The sequence below is a fragment of the Mycteria americana genome, chromosome Z (genome assembly GCF_035582795.1).
Source record: "Mycteria americana isolate JAX WOST 10 ecotype Jacksonville Zoo and Gardens chromosome Z, USCA_MyAme_1.0, whole genome shotgun sequence".
Taxonomy (NCBI): Eukaryota; Metazoa; Chordata; class Aves; order Ciconiiformes; family Ciconiidae; genus Mycteria; species Mycteria americana.
In genome coordinates this window covers 20,883,594-20,909,774 of record NC_134396.1, presented here as the reverse complement: position 1 = coordinate 20,909,774, position 26,181 = coordinate 20,883,594, and the positions used below count along the sequence as shown (strand labels likewise).

Genomic DNA, 26,181 nt, shown 5'->3' with positions numbered 1-26,181 from the left:
TGGCTAAAAGTGCTGAGGTCAAAGCTTATTAACTTCTCTTGTATTCTGCTACACCAAGTCTCTCTCTCTTAAGTGTCTCTGCGGGTTTGTTCTTGTTGGGGTTGGGTTTTGTTTCTGACACTGTTACAGGTTCCTTGGTGAAGTATAGGTGCCAAGGAGGGAGGGGTGCTTATGTATTCACTGTTTAATACCGACATATTGAAGTATTCCTACAAACGGTGAGGGTTCAGCACGTTTTCCTCTGACCGGGTTGGGGAGGGCTGAGGTAGGACGTAGCACCAGGCTGCTCGCAGCCACAGAGCATCCGAGTGCCTGGAGACTCTCCCACCTTGGGTAAGCTCAGCAATGGTCTTTGCCTGGGCTGGGTCTGCAGAGTGCCAAGCGTGTCAAGTTTTCTACGGTTTCTTTTTCCCCGACTTTTTTTCTGTCCAGCATGTTTCCTCTTAGTGGTCTTTATGGAGTTTGCATGGTCATGCCTGTTCTTTGCTTGTCCGGCTATTTGTTTGTTTGGGTTGGTGATTTGTTCTGAGCAATGTGATATTGGCTTAATGCTCTCTGGTTTAGGAGGCTATGTTTTCCATCACTGTAATAATGTTAGTGCCTGGTGATCTTTGTAGTGCACCATTCCTCACAATGCTCTTTTGTAGTCAGGAGATGTTGTTTAACTTCATTTACAAAGAAGGTCTGAGGTGATGTAAGTGCAGCAACGTGCCTAAAACGTAAGAAACGTGTGGTGAAACACTATCCTGTCCAGGTTTCTCAGATCCTAACCTAGGATGCTAGGATGGGGCAGCATCCTTCCTCTGTAACCTGTTTAGAAGTTAAATATGTCTGTATGAAGAACATTTTTGTGCGCGGTAGTTTGCTTTGCTTTGACAGTAAGTGGAAACTGCTTCTAATGCAGCTTGCTCATGGCATGTCCCATCAGCGGAGGTGCATCCCATGGGATGCAGATGCATCCTATCTCATTTATAGTTCCAAAGAAAGGCGTGCAGCTGGTTTAGGTGGAGGCGGAGGGAGGGAGGTGCATCGCATCTGCATTCATGGACATCTGCCCTCCGACAATAAATGGGAGCCAGAGGAACCATGTCTCGACGTTCGTCCCCTTGTCCTGCGGTGAAGCAGGAGGTACCAAGGCCAAGGGCTGTTCCCATGAGGGTTTGGAACACTCGAGGCAGCCTGTCGTGAATTCATATGCTAGTTCATATGCACGTGCAAACCTGGGCCCCATCCACACCGGTATTTCCCTTCACCGTGGCACCTCCGGAGCTCAGCCTCCGTAGCAGCGAAGGAGGAGGAGTGAGTGCGGCCTGGTGGCTGTGGCTGGCCTTCCAGGTGGACTTGCTCCAAGCAACTTGAGATGACAGTGTAGCTTCCCTGCTGCCTCCACATTAACTGCTGGCCCAAGAGGCTGACTCTCTTAAGAGAGAGTAGGAGTGCAAAATTGGAAATTAAATGCAGTTGTGAGCGAGAGAGCTTTTTTATCACATGCAATATACCTGTAGCCTATCCCTACAAAGGCATGTCTGTATTACAACCCCTGTTAATTATCCCTTGGATCCATGCTGTTTTATTTCCTTCTGTCATTAAGTAACAATTTTGAAGTTCCTTTGATCTTTTGTTACTTTTTCAAAGGATATACCCTCCCTCCAGGAGTTTTTGGGCAAACACCTGGGCTACAGCCAGGTTCATTAGCATCTTCACTGTTTTCTTGATCTGCAATCTTGTGGTTCCTCAAGGATGAGCTAGCATAATTCCCTGGGACACAGTGGAAAACACAACTGCTTATTCACAGGTACCTTGGCCGTAGAATGTATTTGAGTAAGGAACAGAGAGGAGAAAGTGAAATAAGGGACATATTTCATATCCAAGGGGTGCAGACAACAACAGTAAATCCCTGCATTGACTTTTAAGATTCTTTCAAAGCAAAGCCTGCTGCACTGATGGACAATTTAACTACCTGGACTTCTGTGGGTGAGAAACATGGTGAAAGAGAATTAATTCTGAAATGTTTTAGTTCACAAATAAGCTCATTTCATTATCCGGTAAAAAAGGACATAAGCCAGGAGGCACTGGCCAAGGAATGAAGCAAGGGAGCTCTGTCCAGTCAGCTGCCAGGGGCCATCCTGCCTTGCCCCGTTGCTGGATTTCATGCTCCCCCGTTGCATTAGCTGTGGAACTGTTGTACCATCTGCATGCTTGACAGCAGTGGCACGGAAAGGGAAAAATAATTACAGAGTTTCATCATGGACATTTGCATAAGCTACTTCCAGGCCAGTTTCGGAATACACATGGCTGTTCTACAGTGGAGGAAATTAAAGACAAAAGTTTCGAAGTCCTGTTGAAAAGATCAGGAAGCAAAGGGTGGTAGAAGGTTCAATGTGAAAAGAGGATTTTAATGCATATCCAGGGATTGGATTAATTTGGTACTCTGTCAGCAACTCCTAGTTGTCTGGGCTGTTTTTACCTCAAAGGTGAGAGTTTTCCAGAGTGCTCTGTGTTGGTTGATGTTGCTGTAGCTGAAGGCAACAGTAAAGTGCAGTCTGATACTCACATAATCCTGAACGCTTCTGAAATTCTCAGTTCTGCACTGAGGCCCCTGCAAAAGGGGATTAAATAAACAGGGCTTTATTTGTATTCTAGCAGTGTGTCCGGGAATAATTTGAGCACATCTGCTGGAAAATGTTCAGAGGTCCGTATGCAGAGGGACTCTGAAAACACTTGGTGAGAGAGTTAAAAGATGTGAATCACCTTGTTTGGCAGGAAGAAATTCCAAATGTTTTTTTTTTTCTAAAGTACATTATTTGTGTCCCTAGTTAGAGCTAGAGGGACAAATAGGCTGTAATTGTTACCTTCTTCACAAACGCATAGGTTTCATGTGCATGAGAACTGGGAAACAATTAACAGAAATAATTCAACAATGTTATTCTAAATGATTGAAGTTCAAACTGATACGTGATTCCAGCATGCTTTTGCATGATATGAGTAGGAAGTGGCAGTAGGACTTACATATTGATCCCAAGGTGAGTAGTTGATTGTCTGCCTTGCCAAGCTGTGTGCCTTCCCAGTTTCTCCGTGCTGAACTAAGAGAGTTGAAGTGGGAAGATGGGTGGGGAGGGATAGAGTTTTCCATGGTGGGATACAGGTTTTGGATTTTCTGCTCTTGCTATGTGTTCAGTCTCTTCTAGCCAGCACTTTGTGGAATGAAGCCAGTTCCTAGCCTCTCTTGCCCATTCTGTGCTTTCACGTTCTTTGCTGTTGCGATAGAGTGGCCACATCCCGGACCAGTCTGTGTGTTCAACCAGGCTGAAACCACTGTCTTGTTTAGATGGTGATTTCAAAACACAAAAGAGAAATGTGGTTTAAAATGTAAATGTGTGTTGGGCTTCCAGCATGCATTTGCTAATGCATGGAGCTGTGTTCGCTGGCCTGATCCAGTGCTGGCTGGACTCATGAGTGTTTTGTTGTTGACCCCTGTGGGAGCCTGGTCAGGTCTGTTGTGGGCGGCTTGCATGGGGGTACACAGAAGAGCGTGCACAGGCTGGCTTGTGTTTGGATGCATAGTTGCTGCCAGAATGAGACTGAGGAAATACATGAGAAAGAATGGGATCTATTTTGAAAGATATGAAGGAAAAGAGTGGGTACTTCAAAGCATGTCCATCAGCAGTCGGACCATTTTTTGCTCCCATGTTGTATTATTTTTCCTCCATATTTTGTTTTCCTGTTCAGTCCTTATATTGGAATTTTTCTGGGCAGGGACTTTGTGCTTACATGTATTTGTGTAGTGTCTGCAACAGCAGAGCCCTGATGTCACATAGGACATGAGAATAATAAGTAATCTGATTTATATGTTTTAAATCAAGTCAACTGAAAGAAGTGACTCCTTTTTTTTTAGTTGAACATCCATTCTGACATGTAACTGTTATTTTCTATTATTGCAGAAGTTTTCTGACCTGTGTATGTGAACAGCTCATTCCCAAGTTTCTTAATTCCTCTGTATGATTTTATGCACCAACATAAATTGTGTTGCCATTGACAGCAAAACACTGAATGATATTTTGACGACAGACTAGCAAGAATGTTAATACATGTTTTGGCACTGTGTAATGCTCGAAAAGATTTTTTTTTTCCTTCTTCCCCCCCCCCCCCCCCCTTCTTTCTGATAAAGGCATCCAGGCTATTTTTATTTCTATCCAGGAGTTCCAGAATTAGAAGATATCCCATTCTTCAGAAGTATTGATTACTTTGCCATATGGGAGACTGAAAACTTTTCTCCACCTTACCCGTTGTCACAGTTTGATGGTGCGCTAAACACAGCTTTAAGACTGCTGGTGATGAGTTAAAGAAAATAGTGGCCATGTGATGCTAAGTGCTGATTTGCTATAAACTTGCTCTCTGGTTCAGATTGTTTAAAAACACTGGTAAGTTAATTCTGCACCAGCAGCCAGATCAGGTACTGTCTCTTTTCCTGCTGCTGACATACAGCAGGTGTAAAAAGCACAAAGCTGACATAAGCTCTGTATCGTGTGCTGTCATTAATTCAACAAAAATGAGATTGTGTGCCCAGGTCTGGCGTTGGTCAGGTTAGTGGGGCTGGGGGTTGCTCATGGTACTGTGAAAATAGTCTTGCTGCCAGCTGTACCTTTAAATCAGAGATTAGTCTTGCCAGCCTGTGCTGAGGAAGAAATTAGTGGATGCTTTCATTCTGTTCATCTTCATGATTTGCAGAGTCATTGGGGGGTTTCTTGCTCTTGGCTGAGTTCCTGCAGCCACCTACTTGTGATCATACAAAGTGTCTGAGCTTCTGCGTTTGGCACTAGAATATATTTCTGAAATGTCTGGTTGTTCAAGTTATACTATATTTATGTGCCTTTTGATCTTCCATTATGAGTTAATCCCTTCAATGCCCTAGCTGTTCCTTTGCCCTGCCATCCAGTACAGCAGTGCAGTGTGAAAGCTGCATCACACTGCATCACAGCGTTATGCTTTTTTGACCTTCTCCTTGCTGCATGCCATGCTGTTTGTTTGTGGCCTAAAATTGGGCCAGGCTTCCCTCACAACCTTGGTGAACCGTAAGCCCCTGCTGTGTTTGTGCTTGACATAATTTTGGGGATGGTGCTTTGCAGCAGGGATGAAAGCAATGAGAGCTGAAGAGCTGACAGAAGCTAAACAAAAAGCAAAGGGCTGACTGAGAGGGTGCAACAGTATAAACAGGACTGAGGAGGGCAATTTTTTGTGATAAGATGATGCTATAGAAAATAAGGACCTGGGCATCTGGGCATATTGCATGTGCACTGAATGAAATGAATCAATGAAATGCATAAAGTAGATAGATAACATTAGAGGCAACTTAGCAGTGCAGAGCAGGATAGAGACTTGCAGACATGTATGTCATTACCTGTTGCTATGTTTCTTCTTTTTAGAGGAATTGTATTTGGTTTTGCAGTAAATAAGCAGTATTTTAGATGCCTGCGTTTTTTTTTTAATTCTGTTGGATTCTAATTTCTTTTCCTGGAGCCAAATTTTGCACTTCTCAACAAGAAACTTGTTCTTCTGTCTGTGTCTGTGAAGAGAGTGAGCCTGTGTTGAGGCTAGTAAGGAGGCAGAAGGTGTAGCTTATTTTGAGGCATCAGCTTTGGGAAAATGCCAGTGTGGCAATTTCAGAAACTCCCAATACAGCAGATGTACTTCAGTTTGTCGCCGAGGGAGGAGTATTGCAATAAGCTTGACTGAAAACCCACAAAGTTTAAGGCTGATCTCCTGTTAAAACCCAACAAAATAAAACACAACCCTTCATCTCTCCTCTTCAAAACAAATAAAAAAAATAACCCAGCTCCAAAGTCATCAACAGGCTAGAGCTCAGCTTGTGCACGAAAACAGCTGTACAGAAACGGAGGCTGTGCTGAATTATTCGTGCAGCCTTCTGGCGCGTTGCTGGCCGTTTAGTATCACCCAGCTATTGTGTTATCAACGCCAAAGACTAGTTAGGCCCTTTAAAAAGCCAAAATATTTACCAGCTGTGGAAGGTGGGAGAGGCCAGGCAGGGAATTTTTTGGGTGGGAAGAAGTTCCCAGTGCTGTGTGTTAGGTGACCGTGGGGGGGTGCTTTCAGAATAGGGTGGACAGAACCCATCTTGGAGGAATAACTTTGGCAGCGTTCATCCTGCCTTGAGGCAGAAGAGTCAGCTAGTTGACTTCTCAGGATCTCTTCCGTCCTTCTTGTTCTTTTTTGCTTGAAGTGTACTTTTGTCACATTGGTTTGGATGTAACAGAATGCTTTATTTTTCTCCAGTTTGTTTGGGCTACTTAGCAGTCAAAAAGGTGGCAATAGCTTCTGCCAACACTTATTTTTCCTTTTAAAAAGCCACCGCATCTAAACCAAAGTGATGAACTTGCTGATATTTCATATCAAAAGAAGGCAGCTTATCAGTCGTCATTAGGAAATTTCTCTGTTAGTGCTTTTCTCTTCAGTGTTGTGCTGGGACCTTGCTAGAAGCATCCTTCAGGTTATATTCTGGGACGTGAGTGGTCACTGAACACTTTTTTCTTACTCTTCTGACAAGAATGGAGAGCTGCCTCAGCTGCTAGTCGTCAGGCTTCCCTTGTGCTGTCTCGCCCTAAGCAAATGTGGGGGAAATGCTTCTTATTTGTGCCCAGAGGTGTCTGTGCAAATGCTTCCTCTGCATTTCTCACAAAGCTGCCTCATGCTGAAGAAGTACCTACAAATACTTGGTGCGTAAAGCTGATGTTGCGTGGAGAATCTGCCGTGGTGCATTTCCTGCAGGCAGGCAGTGTCTTGTGCACAGGTGTAGGGGCTGAAGAGCGGTGTTTTTCCTGGTGCGAATGAGTGAGGTTCTCGGGGTGCTGGTGTAGTTTTGCAGTGTAAATCAGCAGGGGACCGGCTCTTCTCAAAGCAACCATACATGCATATTTAATTTTTATAAAAATCTACATGTAGGCTTTTTGGCAATGTGTAATGCTAAATATGACCATGTCCTACATACCTTGTCTCCAGTCTGTATGTAGAATTATGCTTGTTCTGTTGCGCTGGATAGAAAGGAAATTAATTATACTTAATTATACTCAGTTGCTTCTTCTCTTAAGTCATTCAATTGGGACCCCCCCCCCCTATTTTTGTTTAAGTTGTTATTAGCTACACAGTTAGAAAGTTAATGCTTATAGAGAAATGTTCAGCTTTTATCTCCTATTTTGTTTTTCAGTTTGTTACTCCTTTCCTTCCCTGGGTGTAATTGTTATTTCATTGTGTGTTTAGCCTTGAATCCCATTGCATTCCATTCAAATAGGGCACATGCTTTCTTAAACAAGTCCATGGCAATGTTTACTGCAATCTGTCATAGAATCATAGAATCATTTAGGTTGGAAAAGACCTTTAAGATCATCGAGTCCAACCTCAAACCTAACACTGCCAAGTCCACCACTAAACTGTGTCCCTAGGTGCCACGTCTTTTAAATACCTCCAGGGATGGCGACTCAACCACTTCCCTGGGCAGCCTGTTCCAATGCTTGATAACCCTTTCAGTGAAGAAATTTTTCCTAATATCCAGTCTAAACCTCCCCTGGAGCAACTTGAGGCCATTTCCTCTTGTGCTATATCTGCACAGTGCAATTATTTTCTGAGACATCTCCCCACAGCCTGAGACAATTCCTGCTTGCTTACCAGACTTGCCCCTGTCCCCTCTGCCATATGGAGAGGGGGGTGGAGGCAGATGGAGGCAGAGCTGTATGAGGTTTATATGAGATATATGAGAATTTATATTGCAGAGACTTACAATCCATGGCACAAGTCTGGGAAAGAAGACATGCTCAGTGGAGGTGAGGAATTACCTTCGTAGGTGCTTGTTGGAAAAGTGGTGGCTGCCAGATAAAAGATGAGGTAAACAGATCCAGGAGGACTGGAAGGAATATTTAAAATCAATAAAAATGGAATAGTTAATTGCATTCAAGATCTGTCGGACAAGAACTGTCTGGTGGACTTTATAAAAATATCACTGAACATTAGAACGGCATGTTTATAACTTTGTTATTAATGATTTGAGTATAGTTGTTTTGTGTTTGTTTACAATTTCCCTACTGCTTTTTTAGCATCTTTTGTGGAGGATTGTTCGTAGTTGCAGCTAAATTGCAGCAAAGGTCATTAAAACTGTATGGCTGCTCAGGGAAAATATCTTGCCACTGTTCTTGTCTAAACACAAGTAAAATATGTTTAAACAAATCACCTTAAAATATGAAGATTTTCTGAAGTGAATCTTTTGAACAGTGAAGAAATATTTATGTTAAATTGTAGTGGCTAGTGGCAGCTTACATAGAGGAAAAAAGCCCCATTATTGCTGGCAATGCTTGGGGATTCGCATTTACTTCGAGATGTTGGGACTTGCATTTTGGGAACAAAGAAGCCATTTTTTTACCCCTGCACATAGATATTTTTCTTAAAGCATGTAATTACAAATGGGGGGTCTGTTTGTACCATTATATTTACAGATAATATCCTTGAAAACACTGGATAAAACATTTATTTCTCAAGCTATTATGTTGCTTGTATGGTTTGGTAAAGACATTTTTAGCGTACTTTAAAATGTATTCTTTTTATGGTAAAAGGTTGTTGGGAAAATAGATTTATCCAGGCCGTGTATGCAAGGATAGGGATCAGTCGTTGAAGTTTAAGCGTTAGCCAGCGTGATGGCCTTGATCTGGAAGCCCACCAAAGGTCTTTTTGCGTTGCACCTGTTTTGCTGGGGCAGGTTGCTGGTGAAGAAGGTGGTGTTACTGAAACGAGATTGAAGTGGAAGAAGCTCGGTTCAGGTTAAGGGCCAGTTATTTATTAGGGCACAGGGTGACTTGCAGGAGAGTACGGATCAGGCACACTGGGAGTGCCACGGTTGTCCCTTCAGCCTGTCCTGCGTGCCGGGATGCTGCTGTGCCTCAGCCATGAGGGTTTGCTCCCTGCCTTCCCCTCCCCTCCTCGTGGGGAGCTTGCCCCAGTCCCTTGCTGGGATGCAGAAGAGCGTCAGAGTGTGTCTGGAGGTGGGAGCTCTTCTCCTGAGGCTGCGGGGAGTCTGGTCTTTGCTGCTCCCTACCCAGGACGTGGGGCTCGGGGGACCCAGCCACTGTATGCCTGACCAGGTCAGCTCTCGAGTGCCCTGGAGAAACCAAAGGAAAACGTATGTCTGAAAATCCTGTTTGGTTACACTGAAAGAGCGCATAAACCTATAAATCCTGTTAAAAACACAAACCTTCCTAATCTCCTCCTTGGCGCTGGTGCCAGGGCAGTGTTTTGACTGGTAGGAAAAGGTATGCTTTCCTTTATGGATCCCAGAGAGGTCAAAGCTGCCAAACGCTTGCTCAGTCACACGTTTAATATGTTGAGAGTTGGGTTGGTGTCTCTCTTAATGCCCCTGTAGCTGCAGCCTCCTCTCCTCGACCCTCCCACATGCTTTTTTGGTTTTTATTTCAAGGATTGCAATGATAATCTTGGCTCTCATTAAATCGGTGGCAAAAGTCCTCCTGGCTTCAATGGACCGAGGGTTTCTCCCATACTCTTTTTCTTCCGTACAATTTCTGGTATCTTTTTGCAGTTGCAGAGGTTGATGTGGCTGCCTGAAGTTCTCTGCTGTTACATGCCTGGGTGGTGTTTGAGGGATCTGCAGCTCCCATGTGTCCCTGTGGTGGTTTGGTAGAGTTGAGGGACTTGTTTTGAGCCACTCAGGTGTAAATCTAAGTAAGATAGTAGCTGGCGGGTCTCAGTAAGTGTCCTTTGACTTTAAAATTTGCTTCCTCTACAAGTCCATCAGAATCAACACTGTGTGAACTTGAGGGCAAGGACCTTCCCCAGCATCTACCGGAGAAACCAGCTGTGACCAGGGGCTGTGTTTATTTGCCGAGATGGTGAAGCAGCGAATCCTTCCCCGTTTGCTTTGATTAAATGGGGATTGAACTATCTGACATCCACATGGACTTTAAGCATACCTACACATAGAGATAAACCTGTAACTCCCTGTTACGTTTTTCCACATTTGTGAGGATATAAATAAGCTTGTTAGGGAGAGGAAGGAATGGGAGAGTGGTTGAACTGTCGTTAGACGAATGAACATGTGAAAATAGTGTCAAAGACACCTAGTAACTGGTGAATTGTCAGGAATCTAGCCCAGCGAAGTCCTCTGGGCCCGCGCTCTCACAGTTGCCCTGTATTCAGGCCACGTGGCCGATTTTCCAAAGATGAGGCACCTGTGTGACTTATCTAATTTGGGTTTTGGTACCTAGAAGTTAAGCCTAAATTGGTTCTATATTTAGAAATGCAGAAGAAATATGCCAGTTGGGATGTGTTTCCAGCTTCAGTGTCTGGAACAAGCTCAGAACAAACATCGCTCTCTAGGAGCACAGTGTCCCCTTTTCAGGTGGTGCGTATATCATAATTTATTTCCGTTGTTTTTGCTCTTTTGTACTGATACGTGAATTAGGGCTTAATTACCTACTTTTAAATGCTGATAACCATAATTTTAGTCTCTTCATGCTTTAGTGATAGGTCAGTCTCAGAGGTTTTTTGCAGACTTGAGAAAGTGTTTTTGTCGTGCGTTGCAGAACGGGGTGGGAAGCAGTGGAGAAGTGCTTTCCCTAGATGTGGTGAGAGTGATGCTGAACAAATGTTTTCTGTGAGTATGAGTCTTTCATGGAACTTCTGGAAATGTGTTTCACTGTTGCTTACCTACACTATTTAATTGTTGTAATACTCTAGTGGATATATGTTTTGATTGAGAGCCTGGATTGAGCACTCAGGCTCTGCCAAGAAGAAGCTCTGTTACAAAAGAGGTAGCATTTCCCCAAAAGCTCTGGGAAAGCCTTGTGAAGCAGAGGCATTGCTTTGGCGGAGGAATACATTACTGAGTTTCATTGCAAGATCCAGCCCACTTCCCTCCTTCCTGTGTGCCTTGCTAGGAAAGGAGGAGGAGGATGGAGCTGGAATTGCTCCCATTTCTGTCGCCCTCCGAGTTCATTTGTCTGCAGAGGAAAGATCTGTTCAGGTAGTTCCTGCTGCAACCTGCTCCCTGGGCTGGGCTGGCCTTGCCCGAGGGAACCAGGAAATAAATGCCTCTGCAGGGAATGGCTATAATGGAAAGATATAAATTATCCCTCAGATTTAAGCTAATAAAATAAGCCATTTTCTTAAAGGGCTAATGTATGGCTTCTGTGTTTCTGCCTAGGTGAGATTATTTTGTGTGTGCAAACAAGCTGATAGAAATCGAGTTTGCAACATGTTTCTGAAGCTCTGTTGCACTTCTCTAACACTGAGCTTTAACAGCTGCTACAAAAAGTAATAATCCAAAGTAGAATAGAATAGAATAGAATAGAATAGAATAGAATAGAATAGAATAGAATAGAATAGACTGTTTCAGTTGGAAGGAGCCTGCAACGATCATCTAGCCCAACTGCCTGACCAATGCAGTGCTGACCAAAAGTTAAAGCATGTTATTAAGGGCATTGTCCAAATGCCCCTTAAACACTGACAGGCTTGGGGCATCAACCACCCCTCTAGGAAGCCTGTGCTAGGGTTTGACCAAAGCAGTTGTGGCACTGAAATTTTGTTTTATTTACAATGTATATATTTTTCAACACTTTGTATATTAGTCTTTCCAGGCTGTTCTTATATGGCCTGGAACACCCTAAGTTGTTGTTGGTTTTGTGTTGTTTTTTTTTTTTCCTTCTAATAAAGTTCTCTGCATCAGTCTCTTTCCCAGACCTTCATGTGACAAATGCTGGGGATGTATCATCCTTGGAAGAATTTTTTGGCCCAAAGCTCTTCAATGTGTTGATCAAAGTTGTGGAAGAAATGTACAATTGTTGCGAGTAAGATTGGCAGCTCTCAGTAAAATGGTGGTTTGCCTGTGTGCAGAGCTGATAGCCTGGTAAAGTCAATGCCCTTGAGTGATCCGCATTTAAATGCAGCTGAAGGCAAGGTCATACGTCCAAAAACAAAGTGCAAAGAACTCTGCAAAGAACTAAATAAGCTGGCAGACTCTTCCCTCATCTCCTCCTCCTCCTTCTCCACCCTGAAAGGCTGCATTTTGGTCTGACTGAGGAGCTGGATGAATCCTTCTGCCTTTTCCAGCTGCAGAGTCTGGAGGAGGCTCACAACATGCATCACTTTCTCCAAGTATTTTTCTACCTAGGAGTTTTCTAGAATGGACTGCAAGTGATCTTTGTTTGAAGAAAAAAAATAATTGAATAGTTCCAGTAACAAAGTTGGCTTCACACAGAGGAAATGAACAATGTGCTAATTACAGTGCTGTGTCACTGCAGCTCACTTCACAGCTGTGAAAAGGAATGGGAAAGCACCCTTGACGTGTGCATAGACATACGTGGGGACGCCTCTTGCGGCAGCACTGAAAGCATCCTCAGAGTTCAGTGCTATTTTTGTTTTCATGTGGGTAATGAACGAGCCTCTGCCAGCAATGTTTGGAGGGAGGTGCAAGTGGTCATAAGAGGGGGAAAGACTGGCCTGCCGAATAAACACATTTGTGCCAGCAGTGCAAATAGATTGTGGGTGCAGGCATCTCCATCAGTCACATCTATTTGTGGTATTGTCTAGCTGCATTACAGCATCTTTTTTTTATTAGGGCATATATATATATAAGGATGTAAATTATATGTATGCTACATATGCAACATATTGTCTAATAATTATATTAACTGTACAATAACTATATTAAAATCTAAAAAAAAAGATTTTGCAAATGTAGGAAAGGAATTGATCAAACATAGTATGAGGCTCTTCTTTCTGGTTTCACTCTGTCCTGTGAACTCTGTTTCTTTAGCAGCATATAGATCCCCAACACCTTTATTGGAAGTATTGCTTTACATTCAAACCTGGCATTAAATAGATGTAATTCTGCGCTAAGGCAAGGCTGCCGAAGGAAGAGATGCTTAAATATTCAGGTTTAAATGTAGTATTAGGTACATTTTGAACAGCCATGGCGTTCTCTTTAGCACAAATGATTTTATTTTTTTCATGTCTTTTCCAAAGGGTGGCTAGCATATCTTACCTTATAAAGATCCAAGCTTCCATGGAGGTTGGTATTAAAGTGTCTCCAAAGCACAGTAAGTATGCCTTCCCAAATACAGGCTAAGACAGGCTCTGCCGTGTGTAGATCTGAAGCCAGGGTGAAGGCTGTAGCTCGGAGCAGAGGATGAGGGGGGCAGAAGGGCTGATGTGTGGTGGAAGAGGAGCTGTGAGAGGACAGGCAGCAGCGTGGCTGGCACGGGGCATGGCCGGATGGGACAAGTGTTGTGCAAAGCAGTGGAGGGACAGGAAGGGATGAAAGTGTAGGGGTGAACTCCAGCAGTAGTAGGACGCAATTGTAAAAGGCTTTCAGGTGGTGAGAAGGGGAGATGACATAACTGCACCAAGGGTATTTTGGAGGGGAGTAGGTGAGAAGAAAAAAGATATTTTGAAGCTAGAGCAAAAGGCATTTGTGGTGGCCTGAACAGCAAATTGATGCGTGTTTTAGTAGTGGCAGTAGGGAATAAGATGATGGAAGTGAGCTACGTGAAACGAGAATGTCTGAAGAGAGAGGGTGGATGTGGTGGCAAATGGGAAGTGCTGGAGATGGTGACAGGAGCTTGTGCTTTGTGAAATAACTGCTTCTGATGCCAGGTGAGGTAACCATCCAGCATCTCAAAAGGTGCAGCTTAATATTGCTCTGTGAGTTACTTTCTTTGTCATCTTTGATTCCTCTCTAGTAAGACAGGGTTTAACCCTCTTTTTGGATCACGTGGGGTTTTCCAAATGAATCACTTAATTGTTTGGCCAGATACAAGCTAGCTGCCAATTTGCCTTCCTTCTGTAAAATCTTTGCTTTTTCTTTGAGCAATTTCTTCTTCTGGAGAGTTGTAAGGAGTGGGTTATGAAAAACCTGCTTTTTATCATATACACATGAGCTTTCCACTCTGTCTTTTCCCCTCTTGCTTTCTTTCCTTCACTTGTTATAAGGCAAGGAGTTATGAAATTCTCCCTTGTGCCTGTACATTATGCAGTGTAATCAGTTTAAGATGTTCCTCTGTCCTTACTGAGTCTAAATTAACATTTTTAAGAAAGGAGCAGTATAAGCCAATGGCTACAATTTGAGCTTGATTTTTGTTTTTTTCAAGAGTAGGCTTATGAAATGAGAAATATTGCCACAAAATATCTCCCTTGTTTCATGTAGTTAGTGCAAAGAAAACGTGAAAGCTGGCTGGCTGTGTAGTCCCTCAGCCTTAGGGGTCCAGAGGGTATAGAGGTAGTTTGGGGGTTGTGACTACAAGTGCCCGTGTGGAAGAAATTCTGCTGTGCTCCGGTGCACCAGGCTGCTGTCGGCTAAGCACCCACTGGAGCAGTCTGGGGTGTGTCTTCAGGGACTTACCCTCTTCCTCTCTCTCCAAAATAACCATTCGTAGTATGACTCAACTTACAAAAAGGGCTATTCACAACTAATGTAAAAAGATTAACCCCCCCCCCCCCGATAAAATAATAAAAACAATAATAATAATAACAATAACAATAGTAATAGTAATAGGGTATAACAGTGCAAAACCCAAAGAGAAATAGGAGAAGACACTTGGCAGTTATAGTAATACTTCAGGCTACTAAAAAGAGGTGTGTTACCAGTTTCTGGAGAAGAGAGGCATGTTTGCTTTCGATACTGGACTCCTAAAGTTGCTTACATCTATGCTTACAGGAACAATCCTATCTAAGGAAGATTTTATGCCTGAAACTAGCCTTTGCATCATCACCCCTAGCTCAACAGACCCCTTTGTATTTAAGAGGAAAACAAATGCAGGATTCGCATTGTTACGAGTGACGAGAAAGATGTCCTTGGGGAAGGCAGGCTAAGATGTGACGTTGTGGGGGACAGCAAGAGTCTCACTGCAGTAAAGTGCATGTCTGCCATATAATGAACAGGGGAAGGAGCCGGGTGCATGTCAGGATGGTCAGGGGCACAGAAATTTCTGTGCTACTGCGTTGTGCTTTGGTGCAGGTTTTTACCGGACTTGTTTATGGAGCCGGTGGAGTCAGTGCTGTGGTAACTGTTTTGAACAGAGGCAGGGCAGGCATCATGTGGAAGTGTGAATGGCTGAGATATTCTTCTCAGCCTGGTTTCCAGAAAACACCATTTCTGCCAGATGTTGGGGCAATTCTGTCTTATTTAGAACAATGGTGGCAGCCAGGGACCGTGGTAGAGCATGCTGTCCTCCTCTTCGAGGAAATGCAACTTCATCTAAATTTCCTCCCTCAGACATGTCGGACATTTGTTATTGTTTGCTGCTTCTCAAATCCCTTTCCTGTTCTTTTTTGAAGCTATTGTACGACAGATTTTTCTTGGCTGGTTGCTTTCTATTTACTATAAAGAAACCCATGGGCAGATATCTGGGAACTAGTATTTTTTGAAACCAGCATAGTCAGTTGTAGAATTACATCAGTGCTTTTGTTTTGTAAACCAACTCCAAGATCATTTCAAGCACTTCTGAATTTTAAAATTTTTTTTAACACAAAGTGTGCTTTCGTAAATAGCAAAATACTTGGGCTCACGGACTCTCTTACTCTGATGTATTTTAAATAAAAAGTCAGTTATATTTGTGTGGGTCAGGATGAAAGGAATTAGTTGAAAGACAGCATTTAAAAGGCAGGTTTTTAAATCCCCTTGGCTTGTGCAGGCATAAAACCAGTGTTATTTTCTAAGTGGAAGTAGAAAACTGCAGATTTGTCATTGGATCACAGCCTCTGTATAGTAGAGTTGGAAAGGTTATAATAAACTCGCATCTGAAGTATATATCAATGGGCTTGTTGGAGAAGAGAAATTTACTGGATGTTTCTGAAAGTGCTTTCATTCTTCAGGGACAGGTGACTATAAATGCAAGATTTGAGAAAGACATTTACCTCCCAGAGGATGCTGAGTTTTACTTTGTTTACGATGGATCCCTGAAGAGGCACATAATGTTTGCTGAGCGAGTTAGTGACAGCGCTCTTCGGTCCATTGTTCCAGGTGAGCATTAACGGCTGTTTACATTTTTCATCTCTTTGCTATACCCCGCCCCCATTTCAAAGCTGGGCACAACTGCACAATTTGGTATGACTCTGTTTTAGGGCTCTGTAATGGAGGAAATGCAGGAACTGAATGATGGCCTTTAGGATCCAGGCTGAGTTTGAGCGCCCATAGGTGATCCTGCCTTTCGTAGCAATCCACATCAGCACGCTGTCAGGCGTAGACAGTGTTACTGGGCTTGCATAGTTGGGTGCGCATTAAAGTGCAATCTTCAGGGGTGGCATCATTTTTAATGTGAATTATTTCTATGCCACAACTGTTCGCCTCCAGGCATCCTAAAACCTGCAAAAGTCATATTTTTGTCTGAGCCGTCCCTGGGTGCAGCAGTCAGCCCGGCTTGCAAGGCCCTCATGGTGGAGGTGTGCAACCCTTGGAGCTCTGCTGGAGCTGTACACTGTGCAGAGGTGTTGGGGAAGCCATTTCAGGGGTGCCTCGCTGCAAACGGGGGATTAGTGTTGCCTCCCAGCCAGCTCTCCGCATTGGCATTGTCCCCCTCATGGGTGTAACATAAACCCTGGTTGTCACCTTTTTTGTGTGTTTTGTGACCTTTTACTTTGTGTGAGTAGGTGGCTATAGACATGATGCACCTGTGCAATATGATCTGCTTGTTATTTGTTCTTGTTTTCTAAACGGGATTTAGAGTCTGAAAATAACAGCTGAATATAAAAAGGGAAAATTCGCTGCTGTTGCATGGTTGCTCCTTTGATCCTGTAATGATAAATGATTGTCATGGAATACAACTGGAGGAAACGCAATGCTAGGCTTATTCCAGGGTAGCAAAGTACTTTCTTTTTTTTTTTTTTTTTTTTTTTCTTAAGAGACCTGAGATGACACTGTTAAATGATCGCTTCTGGGCTAGGAATAAAAACAGGAGGCTACAGGCAACACTTAATCCTCTGCCTGTTCCCAACAGAAGCCATGAACAGATGAAAATAAAGTGTGAGGTTAAACTATAGCCCTGCTGATGTTAGTGTTGTTTCGTAGTGGCCAGATTAAACAGAAGGGAATGCAGAGCACTTTAAAAACAACTGCAGATGTGATAAGTACATGCTTCCTTCTGCAGTTACTAGATTGCATATATGCTTGTAGTTATTCAGGGATATTTTGGAAAATTCAGATTTGCACCCATAGTATGTCATTGGTTAGGTCTCCAGTGAGAGGTACAGCTTGCACCTCTCTTAGATGTATGACATCCACCCTCACTTAGATGGCAAAGGAGGAGGAGGAATGCGTGAGGTGCTTAAGAGGTTTGAGAGACAAACTCCCTTGGACTTCGAGGGTCCCAGCTGTAAGTTAGAGTTGACACAGCATTTAATCAAGTTTGCCAAAAGCATGAAGCATGCATTAGTTAAAACTTCTGGGTTTTGGCCTACATGGAGACACTGGGTAGGTACAAAATGGCTGTTAATAAATAGATATATTAGTCAGAGTTCGTGTTGCAGGCCAGTCTGTCACTTTTTTCATGACTGTCTCATTTTTCTTAATTCTTACCTAAGAACCTTCAGACTTTTGATTTGTGGGATTTCATCCTGATGTGGTTATTTCTTCTTTCCACTGTGGTAAAAGAACCTTCACCTAAAAGACTGGTTCTAGAATCAATTATGTCAGTATAAGTGGGAGGACTGGCAGTTCACAGTCTAGTTGAATCCAGGTTCATCACCAGAAATGGTTGGTGGGTGCCCTGCGACAAATAGATGTAATTAGAGGGAAGAATAAAATAATTCTGGATGAGTAGTCACAGCTCTTAGAGGCAGGGGGGAATGAAGAAAAACTAATGTATTTTCTGAACATAGGTAATGCTAGTGATTAATTTACATTATAATTACAGGCCATGGATGCCAAGAAGCAGTTTCTGTCTCTGTGTTAATGTACACAAGGGGATACTCACCTGTGGTCCTTGGCAGCTGTCCCGTCACTTACAGAGAGAATCTGTCTTGCAAGTTGTCTCGCTTTCTGGTTGATCACACAGAATGTGTCACTGCTGCTAGTCACAAGACATTGCTGGAGAAGTTTGGGCTAAGGATAAAAGATCTGCAGTCCCTGGATAACGACTTGATGATGGCCGTTGCTCATGAAGAATTGCCATCGACCTGGAACATCCTCGGAAGCTGCTCAGAAGGTGGTAAGGTTTTATTTTAAGTTGGAAAGCTTTTAACGGTGGTTTGGTACACAGTTCAGAGCAGAGTATCTCACCGTTTTACCCCAGGTTCTCAACCCTTGTGCTTTATTTTGTGGTCAAGATGAAAAATTGTTCAAGTGTGAGAAGGGTAATCAGAGATCTGGTTTGTGCCCAGGGTTTTAAAAAGGATAATAATGGTTATTGTAACTCAGTCTCTCCAGAAGCTTTTTGTGCCTTGACTCACTGTGAATGCAGTTCTTTATTTATAAATAGACTCTGCCTTTGCAAGATTAAAGAGCTGTCTGTTTAAAAAAAGCAAGAATTGTAGCAGTGAAGTATTGCCACCATGATTCCAACCAAGTGAGATATTTTAATTACACAGACAAAAAGGAGACGGTCATAAAACAGAAGAATGTGTTACTGTAGGCATTCTGATGTACAGAGTAAACATAATTTTTATCACGGTTCTGTCACTGTTTATGCTTTATTTATGACTATGATCATTCTTTGGGGAGAATCTCATTAAACAAGTTTTGTGGCTTTTTTTTAATTGTAGAGGAAGTGGGATGAAAATATACATGAAACTTTACATTAGGGTAAGCTGCTGAAAAATTTTGTAACAAAATCAGGTGAAATTTTCCTGGTCTCAGGTTTCATTGCACACAGAAAACTGTAGTTAGGTTTTGCTGAAGAGTATAATTTTTTTTGCAAACCCAGCTGATTTATAGCTGAGGTTGGAAACAGTGTTAAACTTGATGGCTTCACATGTTTTTCATTGAAAATTTGGTACTTTTGGCTGTTTTCCTTCTAGTACTTTAAGTTGCTAAAAATTGGAGGACAAGCAGTTTCCATATGAGCCAAACTGAAAGAGAGATTCATGCAGGCTTTTGGGAAGTAAAAACACAGCACTTAGCCCATTTCTTTGGGTGAGGGCTTTTTTCCCGTCTTAAATCTTTCTAATTCTTAATGACAGATGGCTTGAAATCTGCTACTGCCTTCCTCAGGAGAAGGATGGTTTTTCTCTGTCTGTTGTAAACAGCTCTTTCAAGAGATGTAAAAACAAATACCAAGTCTCATTCAAATATTGGCTAGACAGGAGAGAAAAAAGAAAAAAAAGCCGTTACTTGTTTAATTTTGGTGTGTAGTAAATATTTGTTCACATTACTCAACCGCTGGAGTGGCTGTTACCTCTTAGCAATGAAAACCTTGATTCAAAACCTGAAGAAATCAGCTGTAGTTTTGTTCATAGACTTGGCTAAGCTTTTCATCAAAACCAGTTGAAGCCCAACCCAGAAGCATCAGCAGGATCCCAGCGGTACTGAGAGATGCTCGGGCAAAGCCAGCTGGGTACCTGCTTGCTTGAAACATGGGCAAGTTTATGCTTGGTGTGTTGCGGGTCTGGAGGGTCAGAGATCAGCTCAGCTGGTACCAGACTAAGCTCTGCCAGGGCAGCTGCTATCCAAATAGCAAAATTCCTTAATTTTTAGTTATGCTTATTGTTAATTTCCAGGTGTACTGCAACATTTATGTGGAAAAGAGTATGTTGCCCTGATGAGACTTTTATAGGACTTGTATTTTTTTGTTTCTATATCTTTTTCATACTTTGTTCACTTTTCAGATTTAAATATTGTACGTAAACAGAATTTGAATACAGCAGAAAAGCAGGGATGTGTGCTCCAGTCACGATACAAAGTCTCTGTGAACATTTGAAATGTTAGACGAGCGTGTGTTGAGCATGCTTGTCCTAATTTTGGCTAGGATAGAGTTAATTTTCTTCCTAGTAGCTGGTATAGTGCTGTGTTTTGGATTTAGTATGAGAATAATGTTGATAACACACTGACATTTTAGTTGTTGCTAAGCAGTGCTTACACTGGTCAAGGCCTTTTCAGCTCCCCATGCTCTGCCAGGTGCACAAGCAGCTGGGAGGGGGCACAGCCAGGACAGCTGACCCAAACTGGCCACAGGGCTATTCCATACCATATGGCGTCATGCTCAGTATAGAAACTGGGGGAGTTGGCCAGGGAGCAGCGATCGCTGCTTGGGGATGGGCTGGGCATCGGTCAGTGGGTGGTGAGCAGTTGCGTTGTGCATCACTTGTTTTGTACATTCTATTTTTTTTTTTCCCCCTCTTCCTCTGCTGTCCTATTAAACTGTCTTTATCTCAACCTATGGGTTTTACTTTTTTCCCCGATTCTCTCCCCATCCCACGAGGGCAAGGGTGGGAGGTGAGCGAGTGGCTGTGTGGTGCTTAGTTGCTGACTGGGTTTAAACCACGACAATGCCGCGTTAGCGGTTTGCCTCGTGGGCACTGTTGCACTGAAGAGGTGACATCTCCCTTTGTACCCCAGTCATTGCTCTTAAATGAAGCTGGGATCTTTCCCCTTGTTTCTGAATAGAACAAAAACTAATCCAAACTCCTGGGGCCTGGTAGTGCTGCTCACGCACAGTGAGGAGCACTCAGTGCAGTCCTGCCTGGGCAGTGCTTACTGGCCACCCTTGTTGAGTGGGGGGCTCCTGAAAGCTTTCCCGACAGCTTCTCCTTCAGCCCAAGGGAGGTCAGTCATTCCTTTTGTCTCTCTCTCTGAGGTCCAGGCTTGGGCTGGGCCTGACATCTATTTTAGTACCCTCTGAGCAGTTTGTATAATTTTTATTTGGCTCCTGTATCCTTTCTCTCTCCTTTCTCAAAGTATAGTTCTGATTCTTCTTACAGCCATGTTCGCCTTTCACCTGACTCTGAGAAGCGCTGACTCGTGTTGCTTCCTGGTGCTGTCCCCATCACTGTGTTTTTGTCCCCAAAGCCAAGAGGTCAAGCACAGCCAAAGGTTGCATGTGGCTGAGGGAGCCCCGAGCGTGCAAGGGGATGAGACGGAGGGAGAAGGGGATGGGCTGGGGCAGGAGCGCTTCAGGTCTCAGCACAGGTGAGAAGAGGAGGAGAACGTTGTTCATTTTCCACCATGAGGCGATCAAGGGTTGTCCCAGCACTCCGTTTCTTCCCCATCCTCCCACAGATCAAAATGGATGAGAGACAGGGAATTTACGAGGATTTGGAATGAGGATGAGACCTTCTTTCCCTACCTGCTGTCTCTGCAACTCCTTGCCTTGACAGTGTCAGGATGTTCTTTTTAGTATTGGTGTTGTGAAAGATGCGGGTGCTATCATCCATCGCCAGTTAGGACCTCATGCTTGTGAGATTCTGTCAGTTTTCAGAGCTGCTGGGCTATTTTTATGGGAAAAAAATTACTTTTGAGTGACACATTGCTGAAGAAAATTATTACACCATCTGGTGTTTTTGGACCTCATTCATTTTTACGAGGATTTAGAGACATACGGGTTGATGGAAAGATAGAAAAATAGTTTATTAATAGGAATTTTGGTATTCGGAAAAAGTGTTTGTATTCCCTTTATAAGGCATAAAAAGCATTGGATAAAGAGAGAGCCTGGATTGTCTAGGGAGCATTGCAAATAATTCAGGAATTTAGTGCAGTTGCACAGGTCAGGACTTGTTAGCCACATTATTTAAAGTGCAACAAAAGAAACAAGAAAGCACGAACCTTTTGGTAATCCTCACTTGTAATTAAGTGCCTGTGTGACAGCCATGTCAGGAGCTGCTCACTCGCACAAACTGGTCAGATGTTGAGATCACCAGGCCCACAAGCAGTTTGCTGCTAGAGGAAACTGGGGACCTACAGAGGTGCTATGCTCAGACATGTATTTGTTATTGGGTTTGAAGAAAGGGGAAGGAGGTGTAGGGAGGAGGGAGAAGCTGATTTTCTTGTTGATGGCACCTTCATAAAGAATATTTTCCTTCTGAAAATTGGATTACTCAATTTGCGGAGATAATCAGTATTAAATATTGAGCCAAATAACTTGTTAGAGCTGCTCAAAAAAAAGAGAGTCTTCCCACAGTTTTTCAGTTTACAAAAAAAAAAAAAAAAAAGAAGAAAGAAAGATGGAGCGCTTTAATCTGGATGAGAAAAATGCTTCGGAGTAACCTTTCCTCTCTTAGTACCATCAGGTTAGGGCAGTCTTTTAGGACTGGCAGCCCCCAAGGACCACCAGACACACGTTCATCATCTTCGCTGCGGCTGTTTCGTCCTTGGCACACTCAGGCTTACATCCCTCGGCTGTTGGACGGGGAGCGGGAGCACAGGAGCGTGGACCTTGCAAGGCGTCTGCCTTGCATACAGGAGGCTGAGAGCATCTCAGTTTCTGGTGGTTTTAAGGGCATTGCTGAGAGGGTGAGTTCAGGTTGTCTGGGTGACTTAACTGTGCTGGTAATCCAACAAGAACAGTTGCTGCCGGCTTTGCCACTGTTTACGGTTATTTTCAAGAGGAAGAGTGCTCTTTTAGGTTTAAGGCTATTAGCAGAAGCAATAAAATTACAGCCTGAATTATGAAAATTAATTGTGGATCATAGGGAAGGGAACAGTGTCCATACTTGTTTAATTCCCTTTCATGAAGAAGGAGATTTTCAATTTTATTTTGTAAATGCTTTGTTATTGTTTTCTAGGAATAGGTCTTGTGGAGTGAACTGAAGTACCCAACCTCGCCGCTTTATAGTCTGCCTTTGGGGAACACTCTTGCACTTTCTGTGGCATTTTTGACTTTATTGCTCTCTCCCTGCCCTTTTCTTTGTAAATCCTGTTACTGTTTCCACTTGGTGTTAAACACATTCCTGCTAAACTGCACCAGTTCAAACCTGGCTGATGCATGTCGTATTTTTGGTCTAAATTAAAGAAAATTCTGTCTGTGTCTTTTCTCCAGTTGGAATTTTAGATTTCTTTTTTCCTGTGGAAGGAAAGGGAGAGGGGGGCAAAGTGCCTGTTCTCCTTCATGGAATTAGCAAAACACTGGGAACAGTGGATAAATATTTCTAGGTGTGGCGAGATTTGTGAGGACGGGTAGTATTTTTTTGGCCAGACAGTTTGGGGGGTTAGAGAAACAGACAGATCTTTGGCCCCGTAGGAGCTCGCCCCTTTGGAAACGGCGCGGGGCAGAGGAAGGAGGATGCTAGCCTGGGCACTGGGAAGCAGAGGAGTGTCTTCCAGTGACTGCTGGTGACCAAGAAACCGGCGGCATGAGCCAAGATATTGGCAACCATGCTTCAGCCTGGAGGTCCCCAGCAAGTGTATGATCCTCATCTCCTGGTCAGTGGTAATAATAACAGACAGGAAATGTCTGAGACCCCCCTGACCATGAAGGGGCTTTTGGGAAAGGCCCCGAGCACTTGGAGGAGATGGTGATATGCAGAGTGACAGTAAAGCAAGCGCTGTAAGAGATACAAGAGACTATGTTTCCTATTTAAGGCCATATATAAGTAGTGGGGCTCAGGAGCTTGCTCTGCAGCTGTAGAGACCATGTATAAAGCTATGGTCTGACCTGGACCCCAACCTTGGGTCGGCACTGGGCTGGAGAGCCCTTCTCTGCTCCTGGCTGAGAAGGTGTTCCCGCCTGATGTTGAACACTCCGGTGGCACTCAATAAACAAGCGTCTTAAACCAAACAGCCCAAAGCAGTGTTGGCTGCAGTACAAAAGAATGAGGAATATCCCTCTGCTAACAGAAACCATCTCCTGTAGTGTTTTGTGTCTTTGTTAGGGTCACCCAAGCAGTAAAGTCAACTGAAACTTCACCTGACGGTGTAGGAGGTGGCACCATGCGCAGCCTTTACTGCATCGGGCTGGTGGATGGGAGCCTTCTCTAACATTCCGGCTGCTAAAACTGCTGGGGCAAGACTCCGTAAAGTCTACCTTTGTGATGGATCTTAACCTTCCCCCATCTCCCCCTTTTCTTCTGCAGCATTGATGCCAGCCTCTGGGTGTTAGTTGTTCAAGGTATGATGAATAGGGGAACTAATTAAAGAAAAGGGGGATGTTCCAGATATTCAATAAGTGGAAATGGGAGATGCCACCGCAGCCCTGCCCTCAGATGGGCTGTCATGTACCTGACTTGTGCATCGCGGCCACTGTCTATTCATAAAACCACTTGTGCGTGTTTTTGCAGCAGTAGGGTGCACTGAAGACGGCTTTATAAACAATCTCATACCTAAAGGAAAAATGAAAAAATGAGCAGTAATGCATAAAAGTACGAAGCCAGGAAAAACTAGAATTTGTCAGCCAGTTTTGATGTCTCCCCCTGCTTTTCAAGTCACAAGTCTTGAGGTTTTTAGTCTCCTTCCAGGAAATGAATGAGATTCATAGCCCAGAAAGGGCTTAGTCATTCTGTCAGAGAGAAATATTTGTTTTTAGTTTATTGTTTTGGACGTAGGAAGGGATTCAGGTGCAAGGAAGAACAAAAGGATTTATTTAATGTTTAAAACAGACTGTGTTTGGCTCAGCTCTGTGTAACTCAAACACAGTGTTTTGGCTGGAGAATCGGGATGCGATGCAAAACAATGTCCTGATAGTGCGTATCTTTTACAGCACCACCTGCCTTGCAGTAGCTGATCCTATATGAGTCAGCCAGCAGTGTGTCTGTCAAATCTTAGGAATTGTCGGTTATGTGTCTTGATGGAAAATGGTATTTTATACCATTTAAATACGAATATGTTGAAGAAGCCTTGTGTTTTAATTTTTTCCTTATTTTCTTCTTGTTTGCCACTGAATGCAGTTGAATTGATTATGTTGGTTTTTTCACAACATTTTTTTTTTTAATTTCTTAATGGTTTTCTTTTTGTTGTTTTTTTTTTTTTTTTGTTTTTTCCCCCCATTTTGCCACATTTGAAATCTTCCTCAAGGGAAAGGGAAAAGAAAGTGAAAGGTGTGGGAAAATGCCATTTGTTCTGTCGCAGTGAAGAGCTATAAAAGGAGGTGGTGAATGAGGAAAATTGAAACTAGAAATTGTTCTTAAGAAAGAAAATGCTAAAACCCAGTTGTTCCAGAACTTTATCTTTTTTTTAGTGCAAATCTTTTCTTTTTAGGTGGGTCTATTTAAAAAGCTTATTATCAGTCATCATGTCTTTTTGGTTTTTTTGTGTTGATATTGCTGATCCTGGAATAGAACCACAGCAGAATTTGGATGGAAAGGGTCCCTGGAGTTGGCCTCATCCTACCCTTGGCTTGGAGCAGGGCTAGCTTCAAAGTTGGATCAGGTTGCTCAGGGTCAGGTTTTGAGCATCTGCAAGGATGGACAGTTTGTAACCTCTCTGGGTGACCTGTCGCAGTGTTTGACCATCCTTGTGGTGAGGATCCTGCAGCATATCCTTTGTCCAGCTGGACACGTTTTTGCCTAGAATCGGAAATGTGGAGACCAGGAAACAATTTTATCACCTAAACCTGGGGAGAAAATAAGTGTTGCATGGGCAGGCTAATGCACCAGATCACGTGTTGGATAGCCACAAGTAAGAGGAAAGTTTGAAGATGAATTTTTTAAAAAATAATGACATGTGACATTTTATATGTGTGTTCTAGAAATACTTAGGTACATATTGTGTATATGTTTAGCGATATTCTGGTTTAAAGAATCCCCCCTGCATCTTGTTAATGTGTCTGCTTCTGTTAGAACAGCAGTGAAATAAAGGTTTCAGATGCTACATGCAGGTTTGCTGGCTGTTACGGTGCTAGAGTCTGTGTCCTGAAGCTCCCTTTTAATCTGATGTCTGGAATTTGTTTTGTTTATTGAAGGAAGTTTGACCTGGTTTTCTGGAATTTGACTCTGTCTGAAAGTTTTGATTCCACTTGAAATGGAAAGGTAAAATGTCTTGGATGGGTTGCCATCAAGTATTCGGAGCAAAAGCTGATCACCAGTGGAGACCCCGCAGTAATTTTCCCTGTGGAGTGGCAGAGCAAGTTCCTTAGGTTCCTTGCCCTTCTGGCTTTATGAGATGGGGAAATACAGGCGGTTTTTTTAATATTATAACACTTCAAGTCCAACATTTTCAAAGGAGGCTACTGATTTTGGCCCCCAGCTCTGACAGGACATTCCACAAGGCCCAGCTTTGCAGAATGCAGCTCTCCTGTTGAGATGTCCAGAGAG

At 43.2% G+C, this 26,181-nt stretch overlaps 1 protein-coding gene across 9 annotated transcripts in view; it reads left to right on the top strand.

The window, feature by feature from the left end:
* ARHGEF28 (Rho guanine nucleotide exchange factor 28) overlaps positions 1–26,181 on the top strand; it is a 127,504-nt gene that overhangs the window by 12,758 nt on the left and 88,565 nt on the right. For 8 of the 9 annotated variants that reach the window (XR_012778946.1, XM_075526587.1, XM_075526592.1 and 5 more), the window contains 2 exons: positions 15,883–16,030; positions 17,919–18,212. Coding sequence is in view for 8 of the 9 variants with exons in the window: in XM_075526587.1 (XP_075382702.1) it covers positions 15,883–16,030; positions 17,919–18,212 (442 nt within the window). In the remaining variant the exon portion in view is untranslated. The remainder of the gene's footprint in view (positions 1–15,882; positions 16,031–17,918; positions 18,213–26,181) is intronic. The other variant, XM_075526586.1, reaches the window with a different exon arrangement.